General features: G+C 31.3%; 1 protein-coding gene across 3 annotated transcripts in view; it reads right to left on the reverse strand.

Annotated features, from left to right (window-relative positions):
- Positions 1–19,915, reverse strand: part of LOC126824811 (recombining binding protein suppressor of hairless) — a 29,313-nt gene that overhangs the window by 6,466 nt on the left and 2,932 nt on the right. For 2 of the 3 annotated variants that reach the window (XM_050554202.2, XM_050554201.2), the window contains exons 2-7: positions 11,947–12,280; positions 8,076–8,292; positions 3,335–3,361; positions 2,837–2,932; positions 2,062–2,227; positions 512–686 (exon numbers count right to left, since the gene is read on the reverse strand). In XM_050554202.2, the coding sequence (XP_050410159.1) occupies positions 512–686; positions 2,062–2,227; positions 2,837–2,932; positions 3,335–3,361; positions 8,076–8,292; positions 11,947–12,109 (844 nt within the window). In that variant the 5' untranslated portion in view covers positions 12,110–12,280. Of the gene's footprint in view, positions 1–511; positions 687–2,061; positions 2,228–2,836; positions 2,933–3,334; positions 3,362–8,075; positions 8,293–11,946; positions 12,281–12,725; positions 12,851–19,915 lie in introns of those variants that run through there. The other variant, XM_050554203.2, reaches the window with a different exon arrangement.

Here is a 19,915-nt window from a genome sequence, read left to right on the forward strand (position 1 = left end):
TTTTTCTGTTAAAAATAAGAGGTTGTAATTTAGGGTATTTTTCCAATAATTTTCTGCCCCCCCCCCCCTGCACCCAGTCATTACTCGCTAGCTGTCACAATTATAGTCCTAGGGGATACTCTCAATTTTAATATGCTATTATGAGCCTTTATGTCATAATAAATTACAAAATGATAAATTATACATCAAGTAATTATCATAGATGATTGTAACAGAATAAACTATCTTATACAGGAATTTTACTGTCTCTTATTGTCAGATAAGCATCATAAATCATATAGGATGAAATTGTTGTATTATTTAAAAGTGACATAATTAAGTGAAAGAAATGAAAAATATTGGGGTAAAAAATAGAAATGATCTAGTCTAATCATTTTTAAGATCATCAATCATCATAAAGATGTAATAGTAATTTATGATCTTAAAAAAACCTGGATGGAAGGATATATTGAGCACATTTCAATATCACTTCCTTAACTTCATTTGATCAACCAAGGTAAAATTTACTTACATTCTGCATTTTTTAAAGACTGCTTTTTCTTGGAAGGTTTTGATATCACTTTTATCCTTTTTCCCAGAAATAAGCCAATGTCTTGTCCGTTGCCATAAAACATTTTCACAGACAACATAAAATGTTTTCTTTTGTCTGAGTCTGATATGTACAAAGTTTTGGCAGCACAGTAATCCTGTAAATATGATTTATGATATAATCAGAACATGTCGCAAATGTTTAATATGGGTAAAAAAAATAAAAAATAAACTATATTCAATTAGAAGTTAATCTCTCTCCCTAAGTACTATCGAGTGGTTATTTCCAATAAAAGTATGGCAAATTTGGTAAATGGAAAGCATAGATGACCAATCTTATTAGAAAAATACTGGATTACCCGAAACACACTTATGGGGCAAGCACTGGGCAAAAATGTCAGCTAGCTTGACTGAGGGAGAGGTTGTTATTTCTTGATAAAATGGTTATGTGGTTTTGGGATCATTGAGGGGTGTCAATGTACAAAAGAAGGTGGAAAAGGAAGCAGACAGAAAATAATCAAAAATTTACTTAGGTCTCAATATGGGGAAATATGTCACGGTATCACTAACTGGCAACCTGACTGTTGCTGCTAGCTTGAATGAGGGAGCAGTTATTATTTCTTGATCAAATTGTTAGGCAGTTTTGAGAACATTGAGGTGTGTCAAGGTACGAAAGACTCTGCAATTAAAGGGTGGAAAAGGATGAGTTTACTTAATCCTCAATATGTATGGTTAATGGACAGTACGTAATGAAAATACATTCTGACAAATGGACCCTCCCTCAATGAAGTAACAAACATGGCTTCTAACGACAGTTTATTTATAGCTTGGAGGATCTCCACACAAATGCCAAGTTTTGAGCAGGATTTGAAGCAAATTTTGATAGATTAATTAGTTTAAATATGTTTTTAGTCCAAATATATTAACAAATCACACGGTTTGTACATGGGAAAGTATCTTTAAGTTGTACATAGGACCAAAATAAAAAATACATGTGTTTACAGTTATCTGACCGATCCTAATTTTTAAAGCCAAAATCACTGAGCCTTCATTTTTGTCTCATTTTCCAGGCCCTATAGCTTGGCCTTGGCGTGATTTTCTCTAAGACAAATTCCAACACTGAAATTTTGTTATCATTTTCAAGAACCATCATCAGTAATTAAGTTAGAATTTCTAGAAAATAGATAATACAAACCCCACCAAAAAAAAAAAAAATGTATATTTTCTGACCGCCCCTATTTTTTGCTGCCAAGTAACTGTCAACACAGGTATTTTTATTAGCCTAATTAATACCTGTTACTTAATAATTATGTCCTCGTCTGTTTATTTTTTCAGATTTAAATTTCTGCTCAAATTTCAAACATTAAACTTATGATTTTTATAACATTTACTAGATGCAATTTTACTGGTTTTTTTCTTACTTTATTATGCAATTTAGCAATATTTAGTAAAATAGGCTGAAATCATCACTATCCATGTGCGGGGTGCCAAAAGGGTCTTGGTCCACAGGCGCTGCATACAATATTAACCTACCTTGTCTTCTAAGTGAAGTTGTACCATTTCTTGATCTGAATTACCTATACCCATAAAAGCACAGACTTGGGCTTCTTCTTTCGTACAACCTTCACCTTCCATTTGCTCGTGTTTTCTCTTCCATCCCTTCCCAAATAAATATATACACGGAGGTGGACAGAAAAACCTGACAAAATAAAGATCCAAGTAAAAAAATATTTGTGGTCAACTGAGTAAACTTTAAAGGATGTATGGCTATATTCTTTGGAACCTTAATATAGACAAAAATGGGTCTAAAACTGTTAAAGCAAATATTAATGTAAAGTGATTTATATCTTATTTCTAAAATTTAAATTGTAATTCCTAATTAATTTTGTTCGGTGAAATACGTAAAAAGTCCAAATTGAACGGCAGTCACTTTTGCCTGCCTAGTCATTCTACATGTTTTTAATTATTATTTTGCTGTTTATGAATTATTCATTACGAATTATTTTTGCATTGTCTTGTGGGATATGTTTTTCTTTGTTCATTACAAATGGTGTCCCACCCAAAACCATAGAAATACATGATTCATGTACTTATTTTAAAATGTTTTTTATGTCTTAAATATTGGATATTAGACTCACACATTTAGAGGTCAATATTGATTGAAATGGACTAATATTGAATTTTAATTCATGTTTTTAATTTTTAATATTATGGAAAATATTGAGTTTGAGGTTGAACAAAAGAAAGTAATTTAAAATAATGCCCAACCTTGATTCTTTTTTACAAATAGAATATCAAATCTGCTTACCTTTTTTCATTCCCATAGGATTTTTGAGCGACTTTAGCATGGAGAATTACTAATATTTGATCGCTTCTGTCTCGTAAATATTTTCGCATTGCTTCTCTGTAAAGAAAATGACGAAGACAAAATATTATCAAATAACTGTATTTGTAGAGTAAACTAAATTTAGCGTTACCTGCAATCAATAAAAGTAGATCTGTCAAAATAAAATAATTAAAATTTGTCTTTTTCAGCTCTTAAATTTTAAAATACATTGATCTTAAAGATACATTATGTAAGATTTAGATAAAGAACTAGCCATTCTTGCTATAATAGTTCGAAAGTAGATGATGTAAAATGAATAATTTGAAAATTTCATTCAAATTACTCTATTACAAGCGAAGATATTAGCCTTTGAAGGTTTGACAGACGTGTGCAATAATTTCAACCACCGTACTGGTTGATCGAAGCTAAATCTCGGTCCTCCATATTTGATTAAATCAAAGTATCGCGATATAAACTTACCTTGTTAATCTCTGATCTTTTCTTAAGCTGAAAATAAATGAATTATTGTAATTAATACAATAAAGATATTTCTATTATGTAGCTATAGTATCAACAATGTAATCAATACTGACTGGTTCAGATGGCCTATTTATCCATGACAATATATAATGAACATAAAAATTTATATATCAGTAAGACTGGGATCAAAGCATATCTCATTGTTTCTTGACGGATAAATAAATTTTGAAAGTAGCCTGCTTAGGAATACATGTATTAGCTTTGCAACAATGTGCTCCTTCACCACTGATGTCTAAACATAGTCAACAATTATTAATATTTTTGGACTTGATTATTTTTAACTTTCTAATTATGTTCCAAAATTTCAGTCAATCTAACTCTTATGAAAGTCTGACTAACGATATTCACAGGAATGGGTGTGATCAGAGTTGTTGCTCTCCAAGTCATAATTCAGTTTAGTTTTATTTAAATATAATATCACTAGATTCTTATCGAAGGGGCATTATGGAAGATTAGATAAAGAGCTGGCAGTTCTCACTATAATAGTTAAAACCTAGATAATGTTCCACTCGAGATATTGGCGATTGAATTTTAGGCCTAGCCTCGATCATCATTACTAAAGTCGGTACAATAAAAAACATAGTCTCGATTAACCATTTTTGGATTTAATCATCAATGAGTGCTGAGCAGCAAATCGGATTCAAATCCAGTGAAAATTCAATGCATAAGATGGCATCGAAAGTTGATTACAGTCTTTTTATGTTAATAAATGCCTAATTAATAGTTTATATAACTGTTTACTGTTTTTATTTTTTTTTTATGACCATTACGATTAAAGTTGTCTGTTTTTACCAAATTTTTGGCCTGTTTTAATTTAAAGCCGCTAAAATATTTTAATCAATAGAATGCAAGCTGACAGATTACCTTCCATTGATATTTTGATTTGTTAAATTTTTCCTGGGCTAAGTTAAGAAAAATTTGATATTTGCTGAAAAATGCAAATGATGCACTGAGGCCCCAAGACATCTAGCTTGGACAGAAATAATTAGTTGTTTGCAAAATGATCCATTTGATGTAAATGGCCGGATTTTCTATATCATTATTTATGAATTTTTATCAATATTCATTCAGAAAACATAGAAAAACTGTACCACTAATAAAATATGTCAAACTAAAAACCCTTGGAGAGCAAGAAAAGAACATCCATTTCGTAATATTGTGTCTTTGTATTTTGTGGCAAGAAAAACATGTTTCTATAATATTCAATGGAAAATATACTATCCCATTTGGATTATATCAATTGTATATTGCAAGGTTAAGTACAGTTTGATTTCACCTACAACTTTACTTATATACCATATCTATGTTACCGTGTCATTAAGGGTAATTCATATTTCATATGTGGATTTAAAAACTCTAAATGTACAATGAGAACAATATACATGTAAATGTTTATGAATGGTTATATATAATATAGATTCGTTATTATAAAAACTCACATAAAAGTCGTATAACTAATGTGTTTCAGATTACACGCCCTATGTATATGAATTACTTTTGCTAGCTCAGACAGTGCACCAACACCTATTCATAACCATACGTACTAAGCTTTGAAATGGAACTATGCAGTTCAGTTGGGGGGATTACATCCATGTTTTATTTATTTTTAAGAAGAAAGGCCCATCAAAACAATATTATGCTGTTAAAATCTGTTAGCATTGCGTCCATATTAGCTTTACACTTGTTGCAAGTATTAATTTGAACAGTATACTGAATTAAGGAATGTTGGGTCAATTGGATGTTTGGCAATTACAATATATTATTTTATTTGTATGCTTGATACTATATATAATATAGTGATTGTTATCCATAGACTTAGAACTGTGTTGTGGTTTTTTTTCAGAATTCAGAAAAGAATATAAAGAAATAAATTCAAGTTTAACTGTTCTGCTCCGACTGGGCTAATGAAGACCGGCATACGCAATACAGTGTGCTATAAGAAAAAGTTTGCCCAGGCAGCGGCACTATGGCCTACTCTTATAGCGAATAGGGATCTTTTACGTGCACACCCATGTGTATATGGAACCTCGGTTTTTCATCCCATCCGAACGATTAGACAGCTGTCCTTGTCAGGCCCTCCGTCCTTACCAACGGACAAGGGGAAACCACATTGGAAAATCCCAATGAACTTTTTCGGCCAATGCAGGGATTGAACACGCGACCTCCAGGCTAGTGAGTCAGCGTCTTACCCTATTAGCCACCATGGCTCCAAAAGAATATAACCAGTTGTACTTTCATTCAATTCACAAAGTTTCAACCAATTCATGCTGTGTTCATTCTCATATCGAACATGAATGGTTATATATAATTGTCAGTGAAACATTCCTTTGTTTTTCTTATCCTACTCTTTTTGTTTTTGCACAAAATCTCAGTAACAGAAACTGACTACAAATACTAGGGTTTACTTATTGGTAAAAAAAATCTTTTATATTACGCAATTTAAAATTTTAACTAAATATAAACCGTCTATGTGAATATACGTGTAAGTTTAGAATTTCAGTTATTCGGTCAGTGATATTTTCTCAACATAACATGTCTACATGAATATTATAGTGATGTAGTCAAGCGGAACAAAAGAGATTGACACTGTTTACCTTACACCACTCAATTAATATCATAATGGAGGGTAATTTAGGTGCATTAATTCACTGGAAATTGACTTGAACATTCAATATGTCTCTATTTCTCTCTCTCAGCATGTAAACCAGACAATTCAAAACTACCTTCAACTTTCAAAACTATTCTTAAATCCAAGTTTTATTCAAAGATAGAAAATGCAGCCATTTTCCCTATGGAAACTGGTAAAATATTGCATACAAGAGCAAATACTTAAAACTCTACTATCCTGTCTGGCAACAAAAATCCATGTCACCTTCCATTTTTAATGTCCACACAAATATTTACTATCAAATAATTTTTCATGGCTATTTAAAGTCATTTTTGGTATACGTCATTCGATGTCAGTTAAAAGTAATAGAATTAAATTTTTTTTTTTTGTCTCCAATATTTAAAATATTACAGGATACATTTTTCCAAACGTATTTACTGGGTCTTTATTTCCAATAAAAGTATGGCAAATTTGGTATATTTGGAAAGTATAGACACCCAATATTACTTGAAAAATACAGTATTACCCGGAAAACACTCATGGGGCAAGCACTGGGCAAAAATGTCAGGGTATCACTAACTGGCAACCCGACTGTTGTGTGTATCTTCACGGAGGGAGCAGTTGTTATTTTTTTATCAAATGGTTGGGCGGTTTTGGGAACATTGAGGGGTGTCAACGTACAAAAGACTCTGCAATTAAACGGTGGAAAAGGAAGTTGACAGAAAATAATTAAGAATTTATGATATAATTAGAACATGTTGGAAATAGTTTAATATGGGTAAAAAAAAAATAAAAAAAAATACAAACTATATTCAATTAAAAGTCAAACTCTCTCCTTTAGTACTATTAAAGATACACATACATTGTACCAAAAGTATTTATCGGGTGGTTATTTCCAATAAAAGTATGGAGATTTGGTATATATATATGGAAAGCATAGACGCCCAATCTTACTAGAAAAATACTGGATTACCCGAAAAACACCCACGGGGCAAGCACTGGGCAAAAATGTCAGTGTATCACTAAATGGCAATCCGATTGCTAGCTTGACTGAGGGAGAGGTTGTTATTTCTTAACAAAATAGTTAGGTGGTTTTGGGAACACTGAGGGGTGCTAATGTACAAAAGACGGTGGAAAAGGAAGCTGACAGAAAATAATTACGAATTAAGGTCTCAATATGTATGGTAAATGGACAGTAAGGAATGAAAAATAAATTCTCGGCGAATACAAAGTTTTGAGAGGGATTTGAAGTAAATTTTTTAAAGATTAATTAGTTTGAATATGTTTTTAGTCCAAATGTATCATCAAATCATAGTTTGTACTTGGGAAAGTACCTTTAATTCAATGAAATCAACTAATATTCTAATGTGTACACAGAACTTTGGTTTTTTGAATGACTATACATTGTCCCACCCTGCACCACTGACAAGGGGGAACGATGTCGGAAAATCATGATGAACTTTCTTGGCAAATGTCTTACTTACTGAGCATAGGAGTGAGAGAAACAGAGTGAACTGAATCAAATCTGTGACTACATGTAAATTAATGACTCTGCTTATAATATTGCAGTAGTTGAGCCACGTAGTATTCATGGCAATTATGAAGTTTTAACATCTAAGTTGTGTTTTCTACATTACAGATGCGTGTGGGCAAAATATCTTTAGTTTACGAATAAAAATATTCTCATAATGTAATTTGAGTGAAATAAACACAACATAAGATTGATAAAGAAAAGCAATTATCATAATATCTAATTTTTCACAGCTAATATGTACTCAAATTTACCCTTCAATTAAGATAATCAACCAAAATATCAACAGTGTATAATCTGTCAGCACGTTTAAGGTGGAACTGGGTTGTTTATATAGTCTACAGAGAATGTTGACTGTTGTGAAATGTTCAATTCATCATATCATTGGATATACTGAACGGAAATAAACTATTTTTGGACTAATATTTGCTTTAGAGATTTAACTTTCACAGTGTGTAGTCTGCAAGGGATTAAAACATCCCTTAATTGATGATAAGCAGCTTTAATGTACATGTAAAATAAATAAAAAAAAACCAACTCACCTATGATGAGACTGTTCATAACTTGGAACTCTTAATCCGGATCCGTCTGACGGGTGTCGCATGGGTGGAGAGGGGGTAGGTAATGGGCTAGGTGGGGCTTGCATGGGGGGACCAATAGTACTGATACTGAGGGGACTGGTAGTGGACATAGGAACAAGGTCTCCATTAAGTTTGTCAGGAGGTGTGAGTGAACCCGTAAATAAATGTGAAGTTGCATCTGAAAAAACACCAAATAGGACATAATTATCAAATGTTTTTTTACACCCGATCTTACTTAAGTTGAAATCCTACTTTTTTTTAATATCAAAAGAAATGAAATGGGGTTTAACATTAACATCTTACTGTTCTACAAATATCAAAAGCAATGCATGTATCAATAACATAATTTTGTACAAGTTTGAATAATAATGACATGATATAAAACAAAAGAAATGTCCTACTGTTCTCTGCACAAACTAGGCTAAAGATGACAGGAATAAAAAGCTTTGCACTTTTTAACACTTGCCAGAGTTCATGCATCGATCAGGGTTTTTCCAAGATAAGATGTCAAACACCTTTCATGTATTCAAGAACAAAAGAGGGTATATGTTTGTATAAAAATGCATTTATTGGAAGTGGCCTATTGCATATTTCTAAAAGTTAGAAATTCAAAATCATTATAGCGTGAAGCATACAGCCTTGAAAATGCAATGAGAGAATCCATATTCCCTATCTAAGTTGTCAAACTAGAACTTCATTCTGGACACCCGCTAGGATTTGAGTCCATTTAATATTGGTAAGATCCTCACCTCACCTACAATGTTAGTCGTCCCTTTTGTTATAGACCCTAAACTGTTGTGTTAACAGATAAATCATTTTATTGTTATTAACAAAAGTTAATACCCAACCGGCAAGTATCATAACAATAAATTTCTTAACAAACAATACGATAATTGACATTCTTTGCGTTATTTTTGTTGTATAAATGAATATTTAATTTTGTACTGTTATTTTAGGCTATGCAATAAATATGTTTACATTATCATTATACTATTCTAGATAAAATGAACGAAAATTGGGCTTAATCATAAAAACAATTTTTTGATAAGACAGTTATCTAATCTACATGTATTGATGCAACATTCCTTCAAGAAGTATTTTCTTTGATTCAACATTCCTTCAATGAGTATTTTTGTAAATCTTTTGTTTTATAGGAGTAGAACAGTAGGGTGTTTATCCCCATTTCATTTATTTTACGTCATGTCATTTATTATTCAAACTTGTACAAAATTATGTTATTGATCGAATCTTTTTTAACAGGACAGCATAATGGAACCTACAATCGTATTGGAATATGTTGCAATACAGCCAAATGTATTACGATAATTATTGCAATATATTTCAAAATCAAAAATTCAAGAGAATATCTCTATTAGTGATGGTGGCACACCAAATAATTTATCCAAGGGTTCATTGTTTAATTTAATGAATTAAATGACAGAAAGTATGGAATATAGAAAACATAAGAATGACCATATTGATACACCAGATTTTGCATTGCGACTAGTACTTTGGTGGATCCGTATTGCACTACATGTATCTATATCAAATTTTTTGACAGCCCTATTTTTAACATAAAAGTACCAATTGATTTTCTTCATTAGCCCAGTCAGTGCAGAAAAAACATAAAGATAAACCCCATTTTACTTATAAAAATAATTGAAAACTTGTAACTTGTATGTTTTAGTTGCAAGTTTACATTTATTTTAAGTCTAAAGAACTTGGACAGATTAGTTTGTGTGATGTAGGTAAATGCACCCAAAGTATGTTTATTAATTCATGTAGACATTAAAAACATTTATCACTTAAATTGTAATGCTGAATGTTTTAAGTTCACTAGCTCAAGTTTATCGCAATTTGACATGTTGAGACATCAAACATGATTATTGAAACCTAATGGTGTTGAAAAGATAAATCAGATAAAGAGGGCAAGAAATCACTTAATTTCAAACATCCGATTCCATCCATTATCTATTGGTGAGAAGAAAACCATGTGAAGTTATGGCAAATCAATGAGACAGAATTACAGAACAGGAATCAAAAACTAGTCGCAGCATGTCGGTAATTCTCATGGGAATTTTACCCAGTGCCAAATTCTATCAAAGATTTCTTCAAAATGTGGACATTTTCCCATGCATTTTTATTCAATAATTGCTTGTTTTGATAATTGATAAAAATCTACCACTATGGTTGAAAATGGCGGTCGATAAAATATGTCACGACTCTCAAGACTAATCAATTGGAAATATATTCCATAGTTATTTACTTATCAAAGACTACAACATACAGCAATAATACACGAAAGATTGGTAAAAATAAGTAACATATGATCTATATGATACGTGGTAGAGATACCACACCCCTACCTAAACTAGAAAAACAATAACAATATACCAATAAACCGTCGACAACCCAGCTGTCTGAACAACCATATGGTAGAGAAAATCGTTACAAATATCACTCATTACCTTCTATCATAAAATGGCTAAAATCATCGTATGCATACTCGGCAACGCTATGAGACATCATGATCCCTGGGCCACAATGTCCAAAAATATTCTGAAACCGTTTGGTAGACTATCTCAATTTTTGCTGTCAATATTTTCCAGGGAATTCGATTTTTCCAATGACTAAGTTATCTGAAAAGGGCCATGCATGGTATAGAGCGCTTATCAGCTATTGATAAGAGATGTCCCATCTGCAAGACTCCAAGATTTTCCCACACTTCTTAAGCAATGTTCTGTGAATACATTGTCCCGGCCTGTCTGCTAATTAAACAGTGTCTATGTCTGTTTTGCTACTGGGGCTTGTAACATGAATAAGTAAAATAAATTGTAACCAGTATTTGTTCATCGTGGTGACTGTTCTTTTTAGTCTGACGTCTTAAATAACAAGTGTTTTTCTTTGCTAAAGTTATGATTTCTACATGATTAATACTGAAGGTAATTATTGGTAATCAATAAGTTGACAATGTAAACAATTACTGACAGTTTAATGTTGTAATACATTTAATCATCTGTGAAGTATTGATGTTCTTTAGAATTTCAAAGAAAATTTTTATCATTTGATTTTCAATGATGGAATGAAAGGGATTTTAGTTAAAATGTCTTGTTAGTGTTTTACTTTTCACTATCATTTTGATATCTAATGGTAATTTTTATTTCTAATAAACACTGGAGTTTTTGATAGCAAATAGTAATTTTTATTTCTTTTGAACACAGCAGAAATTTTGTCTGGATAATAGCCTTTGTACCTACTCTTTTTCTTCAAATTCTAGCTGCCAAAGGACCTTCCAAGTGCACTGCCAATTTGTACAAAAGACCAAGATTTTCCATCCCATCTAAACAACTAGACACGGTTTTCATGTCAGCCTTGAAAAATTGACTAGTTTTATTTTTTCTCAGGAGAAATAAATATTGGAAATAATTTATTGTGCGTACGTGTCTATTGGCTCTTTATTAATTAATAAAATAAATATATAGGCCTACAATTATTCTAATTCTGTTGTAATTAGTGTCAATTGTCAACTATGACAAATCTATTCTGGCTTGTAATTAGTCTTTGATATTTATATAATGTATTTCTTTAAGATTATATTTGCTATTAAGAGTAATTTAAAGCCCTTTTATCGAATATCTGAACTAGCCTTCCCAACAACTTAAATTGATTGATTGTCAAGTCTTTGTATATAACTTTATACAAGCTATTAACACACAAACACCATTAAGCACATATACTTATGTCCAATGAATAGAGAATTGTAAATTTGTTGATAAGCACCCGCCCCAAACACTTTTTCTAAAACAGAAAAATTTGAAATTGGTCATTTTACCATGTGATTGATCCGGAATGCCTACACGCACACCACTGTGTCTATACTGTGATTGGGATTGTCTATCATCGGTTTCGTACTGATTTTCACTTTCACTCAATCCATTGATGGATATACGTCCATTTGATAAGTCCACAGGATTTTCAACCCCTGCTTGAGCCATGTGGCCATTTATGAGGTAGTGGACTGTATTTAAGTGTGGTGGCAGTTCATGGTTAGTTCTTTTAATTCCTCGACCTTGCTGGGAACTAACAAAGTTACCATTACTGTGTATGGCAAACTGTACTCCATGGTGTGTAAGTGCTGCTGTGTCCAAATTCAAACCATAATTGTCCTGAAAAATGCAACGAAAAAAATATTTTATGGGACAGGAAAATGTACTCTCGGTAACAATAAAACAAAACAATATTAGAAACATAACATTCTATACCACAAGTTGTATTTTCGCATTTCTTATTTTAGCGATCAATTGCAAATTGCTTCAAATTGTTTTTAACAATTTTTCATTTCATATAATGTAAAATATAAATGTTTCATTTCTTTTCAATTTGCCCCTAAATGTGAAACTAAAATCTGAATTCTAATATTCAAATACAGCAGGATATGAGCTAACCATCATGATCATTGTGAAGCCCCAAGCTGGTTTGGGGTGTCTAATTGTGTTTTAACATCTTCAACTGGCTCATGTGAAAGATTCTACAAAATGGTATTTTTAAAAGTTATTTGACTCTAATGCAATATTCCGATGAGGTAATAAAACTTTAAACAAACCATTATACCTTTTCTGATATCCAATATTCCAACAAGGTGATAAAAGTTTTTTAACAAGCCATAAAACACAATTTAATAACTTTCAGAAATCTTAGTGGACCAGTTCAATACCCACAAATTACCTCTATTTGACATTCAACTACCTGTGTTTAGTCCTTAATGTGTGGAAGTTTTTTAGTATTGAACAAGTCTATATACATAAGAAGACTTGGGTGTATTTGTAAAAACATAGACTATACCTCTATTTAACTCTATCTTCATTCAAACCAGTTAACACTACAATCAAATGTTAACCACTGCTACTATTCAAACAGAGGGGCCATAAAAATATGAAATCGGTCATGCAGATATTGTCAGTCGACAGTTAGATTTATCCTTCTTTTCATTACTGAATGACTTGAAAACTTTTAGAGAACAGAAGAGATTTTTATTTTTTTTGCCCACTCTCAAGAAGGGTCAGTAAGGGGTCAAGACTTCCTGGCACATACCAAACCCCCTCCCTTCACTTTGGTCAGTCATGCAAGAAATCACCAGGGCAAATCAGACAGTACTTATCAATGAGTATGTAAAAAATATGCAAAGGAGTGAGAAGCTAAATTAGCCAGCTACACTAACTGGTGAGAAAAGGCATGGGGGAAAAAACATGTAGGTCATGGACAGACATATATTCTCACAGCATTAGTTGACCTTTACCGACCTTTGACTCTGACCCCTCAACCCTGCTGCATTTGATCATGGGCTTTTTTTGCTGACACTGATATCCTTGACAGTCTCAATTCACAGACTTCAAAAAAAAAAACTGTACAAGTTTAAAATATGTCGGGATTAAAATTCAGATTTACCACTTGACTTTAAACATGTTGTATTTACTGATAAATTAAATATCTTTTTAAAATCCTTGTATTAACTGTACTTCATATATAAATATTCCCCTACTAAAGATTGACTTCAAGATTTTCTGATAAATAAAAAGAGAATGACACAAATATATATAACTTCAAAGGGAAATTTCTGAAAGGACTAAAATTCTTTGTACCATGGATTATAAATGTGCAACAAAGTGATCTTTTGATTTACGATAAAAAACTGATCCCCCATCTTGTATGCTTTTTAATTTAACAAATGTCTAAAATCAGAAATATATCAGTTCTACAATGATGATCTCTCAACTGAATCCAAAGGTTTGAGCAGATACCTCCATCCTGGAATTACACAAGCTTAAACCAGATGAACAATTAATCAATCCAACAATGATTTGTTCTGTTTTATTTTTTTAATTTCAAGTTTTGCTTTATTAAAATTAAAGTCTCTAATATGGTTGAGGGATTTTTAATCATTTGTAAACTACTGACTGGTACTATATTGTGAAAAATGTTGTTTTGGAAAAACCCTGCAAGTTAAGGCATAAACTCTCCTTCATTTGACAGATTGAGCTGAGCATGTTCAGATTGGTTAGTACAAACCTATATCCAAAATATACGTCACAATCTATTTTCGCTTTAGAAGCAAGTGCTATTATTTAGCCTCAATATTTTATTGCATTTCTTGAAGCTCTGTTTTAATAGTTCAAAGTATTATAACATATATAATATTCATAGATTTCTAAAATTAGTCCTAGTCTGGACATGCCTGAATAACTCCTTATACCATGTATTTCAATAAAAACATTTTTTGTTAGGCTTTACAAAAATCTTTGATCTATCTATACGAAATAATTATAAATTAATTCAAAATGCAGACGTCAGAAAAATTCAAACAATACATATTGTATTCTAGTATAACAATACATAGGCTTTGTATTATGCCAATCATTAGTAACGTTTGTTCTTTTCCAGACAAATTTAGTCACATTGTTGAATAATTATTGATTCCTGAAAACGGACAATGGTGGAAAACTGCACGACTAAAAGCAGGTACAAAATCATACTGAAGCTTCAAGTACATGTACCATCAATTCTATTTTTGTCCCAATCTGTTTTCTAATACATATTTTATTTTATTTTGCTTTATATTCCATATTTAATATTTTATGGGAGTCAATTTTTTTTAACACCTGACTAAGTTTTATCTTTGTTTTGTGTTCAGACTTATATATTGTAAATAAACAATTAAATTCAGTTTTTCCAAGACATGGTCGGTCCACTGATCTATTTATAAAGACACGTTAGTTTTGTGCATAACACAACTGATATCAGAGAACTAAACATCAGCCATTATCAATATTTAGATCTTGCATAGTGCAGAAAATCACAACCACTAAGACAAAACATAATAAAGATACAATTTTAATCAGAGTAGTTTTTTGGAAAATTGTAATTACCTGCAGCACTAAATCAATTCAAGTTTCCAGTTAAATATGGTTTCACACATTAGTAATTATTAGCATATCATATGAAATTAAGTATTCAATGAATAAAAGTTCAGACAATATTTTAAATTCTGTTCTTTTACTAAATAAACTATAATATTCATAATCTTTCACAGAGTTTTAAATTCTGTTCCTTTACTAAATAAACTATAATATTTCATGATCTTTCATAGAGTTTTAAATTCTGTTCTTTTATTAAACAATCTGATTAAAATACAGATCTACATTTCGTTTCATTTTTTTATACTTTGATGGCCTACACTAAAACGAAATTTTGAACTATAAAAACAAAACAAAATAGGATCTGTGTTTTAATCAGATTGTTTACTAAATAAACTATAATATTCATAATCTTTCACAGAGTTTTAAATTCTGTTCTTTTACTAAATAAACTATAATTTCATTTAAAAAAAAAAATATTCATGACCTTTCACAATGTAAAACATTATTATTAATTTTTTTTTTTAGAAAGTTCGAACTTATGTTTAATGAAGTGTTTTATCTATTATATATCTACCTAAAATGTATAATACATGACAAATAACAAACTCATGTGTTAGATAAAAGTCTCAATGTGTTAATATTTCATTTGTTCTATTGATCTGACACAATGATTATAGTTAAATACCAGACAAAACAAATCAGTGTTATTAACACTTTAATTGATAAGTAATTCAACTCTATCTGATCTGTAAAGTCACAATAATTATATATTATTCAAACTTCTCCATCGAATTAGGTTAAACAAATACACGTCACTAACTGACTTGAAAACTATCAACTATGACTTTGGTAGGAACTTAAGATATATCAAATGTACTGTACGCGATAATATTACTTGGATAATTAGATAAATGGAGTCATTCATCCTTTATTTGATCAGCCTGTTGAAGATCAATTTAGAGACTTACCCCTCTGATTAATACTATTTAACCGAGAAAAGACAAATGACCTCATTTTAAACAAAACAAGGCTTGTTTTCAAACTTAACTATATTTTCTGAGTGTTTGACCTCTACATTTATTCTCTAGTTAGGCCTACAATTTCCATTTCTTAATAACATTTGTGGCACTGTTTACAACTCATGATGTAAAATATTTAATGTTAATGACATATGTTACTTTCAAACTTAACTATATTTTCTGAGTGTTTGACCTCTACATTTATTCTCTAGTTAGGCCTACAATTTCCATTTCTTAATAACATTTGTGGCACTGTTTACAACTCATGATGTAAAATATTTAATGTTAATGACATATGTTACTTTCAAACTTAACTATATTTTCTTTCTGAGTGTTTGACCTCTCCATCTATTCCCTAGTTAGGCCTACAATTTCCATTTGTTAACAACATTTCTGGCACTGTTTACAACTCATGATGTAAAATATTTAATGTTAATGACATATGTTACTTTCATTGCCAATGTTTCCTGTTATTCAATATTTGGCCATAGTGTCACAAAAAGTCCCTGTCAGTCAAATATTAAAAACAACCACAGACCTAAACTGTGCCACAGGGATATTCTCGCCAAACGCCTATGATGAACTAATTAAATAATTTTTCTCTATTTATCCACATGAGTCTCCTTACTTCCATTTATTCTATAGTACTGTGCAATTAAGTTTACCTTTATATATTATTATCATTATGATTTAATCATTACCCATATTACATCATCACAAATATTATAATAATAATATCATTATTAATATATAGTTTACGCCAGCATTACCAGATTATACACACATTATTAAAAAAGTTGTTTAAGATTAATCACCTCAAGTATACGAAATGTACTAATTATTCCCACATATTAAGTTGTGTTATTCAAATCAAAAACACACTTTTATGGAATAACAATTACTATGGTTGTGTTATTCTTCGCATAAATTTAATTACCATTTATTGTATAACTGGTTACCATTCTGTATTATCTGTAATCCCTGCTACTTAATTTTCACTTAACCACTACTCAGTGGCTTCACTAATCATTAGTTGATTAGTTCCTCAGCAGATTATCACCCTTTTAAGCACATGATGGTTCAAATCTGTTGTTATAATTTTTTCTGTATATATTTGCCTTACAATTTTGTATTACTGTATTAGCTTGATAACATTGAGAGAATGCTCTTTGAAACATCGCTCAAATAAATAAGTAGTTGTTTTCTCCATAAGTATGTGTTATAGTTTAACCACATTCTAAATGAACAACAATTAATAAAACCTTTCAGTTAAAATAATATAGACCTATTAGATCTAATTGTAAAATCAGAAGATTTGGGACTAATATTTTTCTTCTATAACCTCCAAATATCACTAATCACTTTGAGGAATTCTCGATCAAACAGTGAGTTAGTTCAATTCCATGAACAATTACAACAGCACAATCGAAAGTTCCAAAATAAAAATAAGAAATATCAAAACCAACCATGACACTGGAAACACGCTAGAATGGTTTGGTGACCTCGCGGTTTACATCACATTAGTTATCGGAAATAAAAGAACCATGACTGAACTCATTCCTGTGTCAATCATTTGCAATTCTGTCACTCCTATGTGTATACATAAGACAAAATAGGAGCCTGATCTGAATATTCCAGTAAAATCTTGTTTCCATAATTCACATATGGAGTGCTGTTTCTGGTGGAATCATGAAAATATAGAGCTGCTTGATAACTACCGATATAATATTTAGTTTGCAATAACATTTCTAATCTAATCTATGAACATAATCTATCTGCATGTGAAATACGAACAGTTATACCGTTATAGTACCAAAACAATATCCTTCCTGGACTGAAACAATATCCTTCATTTTAATCAACCACAAAGAAATGAAAAATTAAAATCAAATTTTATTGATAGCAATGCTGAAAAATGTATTCTTATTTCAAAATTAGAATAGATTTAGAAATTTCTTAAGGTATAAATTTAACATAAATACGGTATAAAAACGTACAAGGGTTTTTATTCATGTGAATATAATAAGTCAAATTATGTTCACATACATATCTCAGATAAATACTTAGTGATAGAAATGTTTGGGCTATCAACCAAACTGAATAATACAACAATTTTTAACAGGTTTACTTCACACAAAATCATGTTATGCTTAAATAGTCAAGGGAAAAAAAAGTTTCTCACCATTTACCTAATTAGAGACTTTATCTGAAAAGCCACCAGAGATACTGTGTGAACTCATAAATGTAAAGAGTATCAAATGTTGCCCACTTTACACCAGTGGTGGTCATTTATAACTGGGTGTTATGGTTAAGTTTGGACCATACACCATCACAGATGGCCAAGGCATTCAAGAATAAAGCCAAGTGCTGTCAACAAGCCTGTTACAAATGTCACTAAATGGACAATTCCTATCATTTCACCTGTCCTATTAGAATACCAACAGTGGTTGGCATTCAAATTATAATGCATTATAAAGTCACTGGCTATAAATTAATAAAATGTTCTGACAACTGTGTCCGATTATGAATTTTTGGAGTTTCAACTTTAAGAATATTGTAAAAATTGAAGCAAACATACTTAGATATTGAGATATGTTGTGTTATTATCAAAGAGTACTTGAAAACAAGGATGTACATTATTTAGGTCATTCTGGGACTATCCTAACTTAAAAATTCACATGAAAGTGGATCTTTAATTAACAGTGGAGCAATCACAAGAGGTTGTGCAACCGACCCTACTTCTTTCCATGCAGACATGTGATATTGCGCTGATGACAATACAAGTAAATGTGATCTATCGCATGGGCGATACAGATGTACACTGTATGTCTTCTTTCAACCCAAAATCATTATTATATAACAGTTATATTATTGTTATTAATGGAATACATGTAATACTGAACAAAAATAATATAATCAACTTTTTATCAGATATTTCCATGTATTGTATGCTATTCAACATGTACACATGTATCACGGAAACAGATGGCTGTACCATTATAGGATATAATCTGGCCAATCACTTCCTTTCACTTACAAACCGGAGAATCTGTTACACAAGCAAACAATAGCATTTAAGGACAATTGACATGGCTGGTCCTTCTTAATGTAATGACACATTAAACCCATTGGCTAAAGACATTGAATCAAGCATCCTTTACACATTTTAACATATGGTATGGTCAAAATATCTAAGAGATCAGTACAAAATGTCAGTTTGATACCAACTTCCAAGTCACTGTCGTGGAAGAATCCTCCCCAAAGTAATACAATCATTCTCCATATATGCAGCTGGGGTGAAATGGAGAAATCCTAATAAAAATTAGAAGAGCTATGAAGTTTTAAAATGCACATGAATTTAAGCAAGTTCAACCGTACTATGAACCAGGAACTGAGATGATTTCATCGCAGCCATCTTGAAATTGTGAAGTCAACAAAAATCACAATCAATTGATGCCCAATTGTCCAAGGAGCAAATATGCCAAGTTTCATGTCAATCGTACATAAATTGGCAGATCCTTAGACTTTTTTCAAATAGTGTCTCCCCAACAAGATGAGCAGAGCTTGGTGACCAGTTCTTGGTTCAAAAATACAAAAATACATACATGTGGGGTGTGAGATATATGGGGATTAAGATCTCCAGAACCAGGTCAATTAGGGACAAACATTAATTGGTATCTGTAGATACATTGTAGTAAATAGTATAGCCTGTTTGAAGGGCTCTTGAGCAATGGGAGTCCAAAGAATTCTGATAAAACTAGAGAACCCGAAGAAAGCCCGCTAGGTTATGGAGACAACCCTATTTCTCTTCTACTGATGAACATATTTTTTGTGTGAGAGATCAAAAATTTCCAATTCTCGCTTTCAG

Source organism: Patella vulgata, chromosome 6 (assembly GCF_932274485.2).
Source record: "Patella vulgata chromosome 6, xgPatVulg1.2, whole genome shotgun sequence".
Lineage (NCBI taxonomy): Eukaryota > Metazoa > Mollusca > Gastropoda > Patellidae > Patella > Patella vulgata.